The 12647-nt window shown below is 56.2% G+C and overlaps 1 protein-coding gene across 8 annotated transcripts in view; it reads right to left on the reverse strand.

The window, feature by feature from the left end:
- Positions 1-1301: 1301 nt before the first annotated feature.
- RPTOR (regulatory associated protein of MTOR complex 1) overlaps positions 1302-12647 on the reverse strand; it is an 85591-nt gene continuing 74245 nt past the window's right edge. For all 8 annotated transcript variants that reach the window (XM_078857062.1, XM_078857059.1, XM_078857057.1 and 5 more), the window contains 6 exons: positions 6408-6514; positions 5345-5466; positions 4685-4771; positions 4179-4295; positions 3070-3199; positions 1302-2573 (listed from right to left, as the gene is read on the reverse strand). In XM_078857062.1, the coding sequence (XP_078713188.1) occupies positions 2502-2573; positions 3070-3199; positions 4179-4295; positions 4685-4771; positions 5345-5466; positions 6408-6514 (635 nt within the window). In that variant the 3' untranslated portion in view covers positions 1302-2501. The remainder of the gene's footprint in view (positions 2574-3069; positions 3200-4178; positions 4296-4684; positions 4772-5344; positions 5467-6407; positions 6515-12647) is intronic.

Below are 12647 nucleotides of genomic sequence, written 5' to 3' on the forward strand. Positions count from 1 at the left end.
GCAACTGCCGCCCGGCTTTGCACACGCGCTTAGATTACTCACAAGCGCAGATACAAACAGGTACACACAAAGATCCTCCGTATAGCCAAAACTGACTGTTGGGGCAAGTGCTGTTAGCGAGCACCTATGAAGGCCGGCACGGTACACGAGAGGGTGGGTAGCCAGCACCACGCCCGGCCGCCTTTGTCTCCCCGGTGGCGATATTTACACACCACACCAGGTACTAAGTCGAGGCCGAGTCGACCTAGGGGAGGCTAAGGACCATTTCAAATATGTGCCACTGTTATTGATCGTGAGCGGGAATTGAATTCGGGTCGCCGGGTTCGTAGCGCAGCGCGCTACCTACTGCACACACACATAGCCAGGTCACGTGGGTAACGGCACACACACACAGCCAGGTCACGTGGGTAACGGCACACACACACAGCCAGGTCACGTGGGTAACGGCACACACACACACACCGCTGGGGCACGTGGGTAACCATCACCGCCCCTCAGGCTCTCAGGGCCGCACCTGCACTCACTCGAGAGGGCCGCTGCCTAGCAACCGAGCACCGTTCTCGTCTGGTCAAGTAGGGGATTTGTTTTTGGGTTTTTTTTCTCTCTCTTTCTCTCTCTGCACGGCGATCTCATCGCTGCCCCCTCCCCCCTCTACCCGAGGCTCCAGCGTTGTGAACGTCGTTCCGTGCCCACGTGGGCGGAACAGTAGTTTCGCCGAGTTAACAAAGCGATGGCAAGTTACTGTTATTTTTTTTTGCAAAAGTGTAAGCCGGCATTGCACCACGACATCGTCCTGCGCACAACTCGTACCACATCCAGTGTTACCTCTTCGCTACGGCTGTGGGCTACTTGCTAGCCACGTCGCTCACCTACTCCAGCCAATCAGGGGGACCCAGAACAATATTCAGTGGGAGATGAAGCCACGGTCGTTGTCGAGCGGTGGCCGCTCCCTGTTTGGGGAGTTATCACCGCTGTTTATTGTTCTGATGGTTGTTGGTTAAACGTTTCTGGGTGCACAGCTCCTCTCACCCCGCGTCTCGCTCTCTCTCTCTCTCTTCCCTGTCTCTCTCTCTCCCCGCCTCTCTCTCTCCCCCATCCCTCTTTCTCTCTCCCCATTCCTCACTCTCTCACTCCCAAACCCAAAGCTGCCACCCCTTCGGACGACTTGCTGCTGTGCCGAGAACGTAGCACGGCTCAGCTGCACCGCCGGTCCTCTTCCCGTGTCTCCCGACTCTCTCTCGAGGGAGAGAGCGTTGAGACAGAGAGAGCGACACGCAGATGACAGAGACAAACACGCCGGCTTACCACTTTGGTGGTGTTGCTCGAGTAAATGTCGTTTATTCGAGCAAAACAAAACGGCGTTGGGAAAAGCAAGATGGGCGACAACAAAAAATATATACCTGCTTTCAAACAAAAATTACGGCCTCCTTCTAGACCGGGACGAATAATTACATAGCCTTATAAATGTTTTCTGAAATAAATGCGCTGACGACGTAGTGAAACGGCATGTTTTGTATCCGTATGTACACGCAATTGCCTCTAGTCACGCCCGCTGCTGGATGAGGGCCTCCCCTATCCGTGCGGGTCGTGCAGAAGGGACGGGGGGTGGGGGGGGGTTATCCGACCGTACTTCACCACGCTGGTCAGTGCGGCGGGGGGAAGGGCGGGGTGGGCAAGGGGGGAGGGGGGGAGCAAAGAGGGGGCGGCAGCAGCACTTGTGTTTTTGGAAACCCAGCGACGAAGGATGCGAGACTCCACCATAACCGCGCCACGCCGTGCGTCTCCCCCGAACGCTCTCCGCAAATTCGCAAACGACGGATACCCGCGCCGGGTCTCCCCTCTCGCGTGTAAAATAAAAAAGAAAATCTATTCGTTTTGTTGTTTGCGATGCATTCATTGCCGTTTTTTTTTTGTTTGCTGCATAGCAGGGCAGAATGAAAACCTCGCAAAATATATATTTTTCCGAACGACGATGACAAAAATGACGACGATGATAACCGACGGGGTGGGGGACAGCAACAAACCCCCGTGGAGAGTTCCCCTACGACGGGTGCCCCCCCCCCCCCCGGCCTTCCCCACTACGAAGGGGGGCAGAGGAAGGGGGGGGGGGTTCAGCAGAGGTGTGGGGAGGCCAGCGAGCCAACGATCCCACTCCCTCCGGCGACATAAACTATCGAGAGACGACGCCCCCTCCCCTCCTCCTTGCATCTTGAGAGGCGAAAAACAGCCACCGTTACAGCTCCGCAGAACTCCGACGAGCGATATCTGTCGTCGTCGTCGTTGTTGTTGTAGTAGTAGTCGTAGCAGTAGTACTAATAAAAAAAATAATGGCAGCAACGATCATTTACAGCATCGGTGTCTCGAACGAAGGTCGCGGGGGTCGAGAGACGGTCGTGTTCTGGGGGTTGGGGGGTTAAAAGTTCCCCTCCAAGTTTCTGGAGGTCCCCCGCCTCCCCCACCGTTGCCGTGCTCCCGCTCGAGAGACGTCGTCCCCCGCCCGCCTATCGGGTCACCTTCTTCTCGGACGAGTAGATGGACAGGTAGCAGTCGCTGCTCCCGGCCGCCAGGTGAGGCTGAGAGCGACAGGGGCCGGTGGGGGGGGAGGGGGCGGAGGATGAGGCGGCAGAGGGGGTGGAGAGACAAATTTGTTTAGAATGGAAGTCGCAACCCCCCCCCCCCCCCCGGTCTTCTCCCAACAAAGCAAGTGGCTCTTCTTGTCGAGAGTCGTGCCCGGTAATGGACCGGAGCGGTGCGTGTCCCCCGGGCAGGCCGACGCGCACGCGAAAGCTTCTGTTCAACTGAACGCCAGGGTCATGCGATTGCAAACATCGCTGCGACAGTGACCTCTAGTGATTTGATGGGTGCCGCACCCGTTACGACGTCTACGTTAACGCGTTCGGTGCATTGCGGCTCAATGCGTTGTTAGTTCAGCGTGCGGCTCAAGGTGTCGCTGGTTCAGCGTGCGGTTCAATGTGCTGTTCAGCGAGCGGTTCAGCGTGCGGCTCAATGTGTCAATAGTTCAATGAGCGGTGCAGCGTGTGGTTCATGGAGCGGGACAGAGCACCGTACCCAGGACGGGTGGAACGCCAGGCAGCTGACGGCTCCGATGCGCTGGCCCATGAAGCCGTCGTAGTACTTGATGCTGTTGAGCGTCTCCCCGCTCATGTTGTACACGGAAATCAGCTGGTTCATGGAGCCACTGGTCGACCACACGGGAGCACAACCACGGCAACGGCCATTGATTAGTGCTATCGGTAAAAGGCAATGCACGGAGGAGGGATTTATTACAGCGGCTGCACAAACACCAAAGACAAAGACCTCCCCCCCCCCCTTCCCGCCACCCCTGCCCCCTGCACAGCCTCACCAGACTGTTGGGGCAAATGTTGTTGGCGAGCACCTATGAAGGCCGACGCAGCACACGACCGATTAGCACGGTTGGCTACGTACGGTGCAAAAGAATTTCAACAAACGTACGGCACGCGATTGTGTTGGCGTGGCCAGCATCACGCCCGGCCAATTTGCCTCCCCAGTGGTGAAGTGTACACACCGTACCAGCTACTCGCTTGAGGCCCAGTCGACCTAGGGGGACAATAAGGAGCAGCTAAGATATTACTAATAGGGGTTTTCCCCTTTTTTCTGGCAACAAAACTGACACCTTTTGCAAGGAATCATGCTTACATTAACCACAATACTTGCAGTCAAAAAACAATACTCTGATAATTTATGCATTGTCTTTGAAACTGATTGGTCCACACCAGAGACAGCTTTCTTTAGAGCCTAGTCTCATATGGTGTTCGACCAGATGACGCCAAAAGGCGAACACCATATGAGACTAGGCTCTAAAGAAAGCTGTCTCTGGTGTGGACCAATCAGTTTCAAAGACAATGCATAAATTATCAGAGTATTGTTTTTTGTTTGCATTTGACTGCAAGTATTGTGGTTAATGTAAGCATGATTCCTTGCAAAAGGTGTCAGTTTTGTTGCCAGAAAAAAAGGGGAAAAACCCCTATTAGTATATTTTGGTACTGGCAAAGGAGGTCCCATGATGTAGCCAAGATATTCATCTCCGATGTTGGCCGTGAGCTAGAATCGAACTCTGTGTCGCCGAGTAGGTAGCGCGGCGCGCTAACTACTGCATCACCGCCACCACCGCCGTCACCGTCAGCACCAGCGCTCACCATGCGAAGATGTCGGCCTGCGGGTGAATGTCCATCGCGGTGAGGCCCTTGCTCATGGTGGTGCAGCTCAGAGACTCGGGCAGACGCACGTCCCACTGCCGGATGTCCCCGTCCACGCTGCGTCCGGTACGCGGTCACCGTGTGTGCGGGGGACGGGGGCGGGGGCGGGAGGGGGCGCGGGGTGGAGAGCAAGGAGAGGAGAGCGGTGTGGCAGGGGGGCAGGGAGATCAAGAGCGGTCGATTCTCCCGACACCATGTGGACTGCTCTTACCTACGAGTGTGAAGATGCACGATTCGTGAGTGAGGACGACAGTGCTGACAATTGCGGTTGACGATATAAACGACAATGAGAATAATGACAATTGTGATGCTGATGACGTCAATGTGGCCGTTTATAATGTTGATGGTGAGGATAAGAGTGATGAGAGTATTGATCAGCATCACGATGATGATGACGATGATGAATCTGACGATGATGGTGGCCGGCGGGGGTTGATGGTGGCTACCTGGCGCTGATGATCTTGCCGTCGGGGATTCGCTGCAGGTAGGCCTTGAGCACCCAGGCTTCGTGCTCACGGAAGGTCTGGACCCGGCTGGACAGAGAGAGGAGTTGGGAGGGAGGGGAGAAAAGGGGATCAATCAATGGCAGAGGAATGAAGGAAGGTCCTGAGCCTTGGCTGGAACAGAGGCGGGGGAGTCGATGGCACGGACCAATGGGGGAAGGGAGTTCCAGATTTCGGGGGCAGCAGAAGAGAATGAGCGACCTCCCACTGAGCGGAGGTTGACCGAAAGCATTTGTCTGTTGGAGTGGAGAGTGCGTGGCGGGGAGCAGAGTGAGATGAGAGGGGAGAGATGAAAGAGGTTTGTGAAGGGGAGTCGAGGGAGATGAGAGGGGAGAGGTAGGGGATTGCGTGGAGGAAATAAGAATGAGATGAGAGGTAGGAGAGTGCGTGGAGGGGGGGGGGGGAGTATGGTGAGATGAGAGGGGAGAGAGAGTGCATGTTTGATGGGAGTATGGTGAGATGAGAGGGGAGAGAGAGGAGAGTGCATGGAAAGAGAACGAGAGCTCAGCAGAGATGAGTCTGCTGGAACGCGGTGTGACGCACGCGGGCTGTGACGCACACACGCACGCACGCACAAACGCACCAACGCGCACACTCACGCACCAGTCGTGGGGAGACATGCGGCGGTCGAAGAGGCGCACCGAGCCGTCGCCCAGACCCGCGACGAGCAGTGCCGAGTCGCACGACAAGCTCGTCACGCAGCTGTCCGCGCCCGTCGGGATGTCCTGGGCAGAGGGACGCGAGCGTGAACACGCGCAGACACACACACACACACAGACACACACACACACACACAGACACACACACACACAGACACACACACACAGACTCACACACACACAGACACACACACAGACACGCACACACACACAGACACACACACAGATACACGCACACACACACAGACACACACACAGACACACACACAGACACTCACACACACAGAGGTCCCCGACGTGTAGCCTTCAACGAGTCCGATTAGCACGGTTGGTTACATACGGTGCCAAGGAAGTTCAACATACGTTCCCACTAGCGCTGCTAGCGAGCACCTATGAAGGCTGGCATGGCACACGCTAAGAGGGTGGTGGTGTGGACAACACCATGCCCGGCTGCCTTTGTCTCCCCGGCGGTGATGTTTAGACACCGCACCAGGTACTCATTTAAGGCCGAGTCGAACAAGGGGGAGGCCCAGGACCGGTTTAGATACTAGTCGCCGATGTTGGCTGCGAGCGGGAATTGAACTCGAGTCGCCGGGTTTCGAAGTGCAATGCACCGACCACTGCATGACCCTTCCCAACATACATGCACATACCTGTACACACACACACACACACCTGTACACACACACACACGCACACACCTGTACACACACACACACGCGCACACCTGTACACACACACACGTGCACACCTGTACACACACACGTGCACACACCTGTACACACACACACGTGCACACATGTACACACACAGGCACTGGCAGTAAACAGTAAAGGTGACGTGTCTCCCCACCCGTGTGTGTTTGTGCGAATGGAGGGGACTTTGCAAGTGGGGGGGGTGGTGGGGGTGATGGGGGAGTGCGCGGGCAGCATGGGGGTCTCATAGGTGGAGGGAGGGGCTCGTGGGGGGCCCCTTGGGGGTCGGGAGGGGGTCTCGTAGGGGCGGACCTGCACTTTCATCTCCCGCTCAGTGTCCCACACGCGCATGATGCGCACGTCGCCGGACACGACGAGGAGCCCCGTGGCCTGCTCCCAGTCCAGCACCAGGCCCGCACCTGCACGCGCACACACAGGTTACACACAAACAGCGGTGACACACACACACACAGCGGTGACACACACACACACAGCGGTGACACACACACACACAGCGGTGACACACACACACACAGCGGTGACACACACACACACAGCGGTGACACACACACACACAGCGGTGACACACACACACAGCGGTGACACACACACAGTGGTGACACACACACACAGCGGTGACACACACACACACACAGTGGTGACACACACACACAGTGGTGACACACACACAGCGGTGACACACACACACACAGTGGTGACACACACACACACACAGCGGTGACACACACACACACAGCGGTGACACACACACACAGCGGTGACACACACACACACAGCGGTGACACACACACAGCGGTGACACACACACACAGCGGTGACACACACACACACAGCGGTGACACACACACAGTGGTGACACACACACACACAGCGGTGACACACACACACAGCGGTGACACACACACACACAGCGGTGACACACACACACACAGCGGTGACACACACACACACAGCGGTGACACACACACACAGCGGTGACACACACACACACAGTGGTGACACACACACACAGCGGTGACACACACACACACAGTGGTGACACACACACACACACAGCGGTGACACACACACAGCGGTGACACACACACACAGCGGTGACACACACACACACAGTGGTGACACACACACACAGCGGTGACACACACACACAGCGGTGACACACACACACACACAGCGGTGACACACACACAGCGGTGACACACACACACAGCGGTGACACACACACACACAGTGGTGACACACACACACAGCGGTGACACACACACACACACACAGCGGTGACACACACACACACAGCGGTGACACACACACACACAGCGGTGACACACACACACACAGCGGTGACACACACACACAGCGGTGACACACACACACACAGCGGTGACACACACACACAGTGGTGACACACACACACAGCGGTGACACACACACAGCGGTGACACACACACAGTGGTGACACACACACACACAGCGGTGACACACACACACACAGTGGTGACACACACACACAGTGGTGACACACACACACAGCGGTGACACACACACAGCGGTGACACACACACAGTGGTGACACACACACACACAGCGGTGACACACACACACAGTGGTGACACACACACACAGTGGTGACACACACACACAGTGGTGACACACACACAGCGGTGACACACAAACACACAGTGGTGACACACACACACACAGCGGTGACACACACACACACAGTGGTGACACACACACACAGTGGTGACACACACACACACAGCGGTGACACACACACACACAGCGGTGACACACATACACACAGTGGTGACACACACACACACAGTGGTGACACACACACACACAGCGGTGACACACACACACACAGTGGTGACACACACACACACAGCGGTGACATACACACACACAGCGGTGACATACACACACAGCGGTGACACACACACACACACAGCGGTGACACACACACACACAGTGGTGACATACACACACAGCGGTGACACACACACACACAGCGGTGACATACACACACACAGCGGTGACATACACACACAGCGGTGACACACACACACACACAGCGGTGACACACACACACACAGCGGTGACATACACACACAGCGGTGACACACACACACACAGTGGTGACACACACACACACACACACAGCGGTGACACACACACACACACAGCGGTGACACACACACACAGCGGTGACACACACACACACAGCGGTGACACACACACACAGCGGTGACACACACACACACAGCGGTGACACACACACAGCGGTGACATACACACACAGCGGTGACACACACACACACAGCGGTGACACACACACACACAGTGGTGACACACACACACACAGCGGTGACACACACACAGCGGTGACACACACACAGCGGTGACATACACACACAGCGGTGACACACACACACAGCGGTGACACACACACAGCGGTGACACACACACACAGTGGTGACACACACACACACAGTGGTGACACACACACACACAGCGGTGACACACACACACACAGTGGTGACACACACACAGCGGTGACATACACACACAGCGGTGACACACACACACAGCGGTGACACACACACAGCGGTGACACACACACACACAGCGGTGACACACACACACACAGCGGTGACACACACACACACAGCGGTGACACACACACACACAGCGGTGACACACACACACACACAGTGGTGACACACACACACAGCGGTGACACACACACACACAGCGGTGACACACACACACACACAGCGGTGACACACACACACACAGTGGTGACACACACACACAGCGGTGACACACACACACACAGCGGTGACACACACACACACACAGCGGTGACACACACACACACAGCGGTGACACACACACACACAGCGGTGACACACACAGCGGTGACACACACACACACAGCGGTGACACACACACACACACAGCGGTGACACACACACACACAGCGGTGACACACACACACACAGCGGTGACACACACACACACAGTGGTGACACACACACACACAGCGTTGACACACACACACACAGCGGTGACACACACACACACAGCGGTGACACACACACACACAGTGGTGACACACACACACACAGCGGTGACACACACACACACAGCGGTGACACACACACACAGTGGTGACACACACACACACAGCGGTGACACACACACACACAGTGGTGACACACACACAGTGGTGACACACACACACACACAGCGGTGACACACACACACACAGCGGTGACACACACACACACAGCGGTGACACACACACACACAGCGGTGACACACACACACACAGCGGTGACACACACACACACAGTGGTGACACACACACACACACACAGTGGTGACACACACACACACACAGCGGTGACACACACACACAGCGGTGACACACACACACACAGTGGTGACACACACACACACAGTGGTGACACACACACACAGCGGTGACACACACACACACAGTGGTGACACACACACACAGCGGTGACACACACACACACAGTGGTGACACACACACACACAGCGGTGACACACACACACAGCGGTGACACACACACAGCGGTGACACACACACACACAGTGGTGACACACACACACACAGTGGTGACACACACACACACAGTGGTGACACACACACACACAGTGGTGACACACACACACAGCGGTGACACACACACACACAGTGGTGACACACACACACACAGCGGTGACACACACACACACAGTGGTGACACACACACACAGCGGTGACACACACACACACAGCGGTGACACACACACACAGCGGTGACACACACACACAGCGGTGACACACACACACACAGCGGTGACACACACACACACAGTGGTGACACACACACACAGCGGTGACACACACACACAGCGGTGACACACACACACAGCGGTGACACACACACACACAGCGGTGACACACACACACACAGCGGTGACACACACACACACAGCAGTGACACACACACACAGCGGTGACACACACACACACAGTGGTGACACACACACACACAGTGGTGACACACACACACAGCGGTGACACACACACACACAGCGGTGACACACACACACACAGTGGTGACACACACACACAGCGGTGACACACACACACAGCGGTGACACACACACACAGCGGTGACACACACACACAGTGGTGACACACACACACACACAGTGGTGACACACACACACACACAGCAGTGACACACACACACAGCGGTGACACACACACACACACAGTGGTGACACACACACACACACAGCAGTGACACACACACACAGCGGTGACACACACACACACACAGTGGTGACACACACACACACACAGTGGTGACACACACACACAGTGGTGACACACACACAGCGGTGACACACACACACACAGCGGTGACACACACACACAGCGGTGACACACACACACAGCGGTGACACACACACACACAGCGGTGACACACACACACACAGCGGTGACACACACACACAGTGGTGACACACACACACAGCGGTGACACATACACACAGTGGTGACACACACACACACAGTGGTGACACACACACACACACAGCGGTGACACACACACACAGCGGTGACACACACACACACAGCGGTGACACACACACACACACAGCGGTGACACACACACACACACACAGCGGTGACACACACACACAGCGGTGACACACACAGCGGTGACACACACACACACAGCGGTGACACACACACACACAGCGGTGACACACACACACAGCGGTGACACACACACACAGCGGTGACACACACACACACAGCGGTGACACACACACACAGCGGTGACACACACACACACAGCGGTGACACACACACACAGTGGTGACACACACACACACAGCGGTGACACATACACACAGCGGTGACACACACACACACAGCGGTGACACACACACACAGCGGTGACACACACACACACAGCGGTGACACACACACACACAGTGGTGACACACACACACACAGCGGTGACACACACACACACAGCGGTGACACACACACACAGCGGTGACACACACACACAGCGGTGACACACACACACACAGCGGTGACACACACACACAGCGGTGACACACACACACAGCGGTGACACACACACACACAGCGGTGACACACACACACAGCGGTGACACACACACACAGCGGTGACACACACACACACAGTGGTGACACACACACACAGCGGTGACACACACACACAGCGGTGACACACACACACACAGCGGTGACACACACACACAGCGGTGACACACACACACACAGCGGTGACACACACACACACAGTGGTGACACACACACACAGTGGTGACACACACACAGCGGTGACACACACACACACAGCGGTGACACACACACACACACAGCGGTGACACACACACACAGCGGTGACACACACACACACACACAGCGGTGACACACACACACACAGCGGTGACACACACACACACAGCGGTGACACACACACAGCGGTGACACACACACACACAGTGGTGACACACACACACACAGTGGTGACACACACACACACAGTGGTGACACACACACACACACAGCGGTGACACACACACACACAGTGGTGACACACACACACACAGCGGTGACACACACACACACAGTGGTGACACACACACAGCGGTGACACACACACACACAGCGGTGACACACACACACACAGTGGTGACACACACACACAGCGGTGACACACACACACACAGTGGTGACACACACACACACACAGCGGTGACACACACACACACAGTGGTGACACACACACACACAGCGGTGACACACACACACACAGCGGTGACACACACACACACACAGCGGTGACACACACACACAGCGGTGACACACACACACACAGTGGTGACACACACACACACACAGCGGTGACACACACACACACAGTGGTGACACACACACACAGCGGTGACACACACACACACAGTGGTGACACACACACACACACAGCGGTGACACACACACACACAGTGGTGACACACACACACAGCGGTGACACACACACACACAGCGGTGACACACACACACACAGCGGTGACACACACACACACACAGCGGTGACACACACACACACAGCGGTGACACACACACACAGTGGTGACACACACACACAGCGGTGACACACACACACACAGTGGTGACACACACACACACACACAGCGGTGACACACACACACACACAGTGGTGACACACACACACAGCGGTGACACACACACACACAGTGGTGACACACACACACACACAGCGGTGACACACACACACACAGTGGTGACACACACACACAGCGGTGACACACACACACAGTGGTGACACACACACACACAGCGGTGACACACACACACACAGTGGTGACACACACACACACAGTGGTGACACACACACACAGCGGTGACACACACACACACAGTGGTGACACACACACACACAG

This window comes from Lampetra fluviatilis, chromosome 5 (assembly GCF_964198595.1).
Source record: "Lampetra fluviatilis chromosome 5, kcLamFluv1.1, whole genome shotgun sequence".
Lineage (NCBI taxonomy): Eukaryota > Metazoa > Chordata > Hyperoartia > Petromyzontiformes > Petromyzontidae > Lampetra > Lampetra fluviatilis.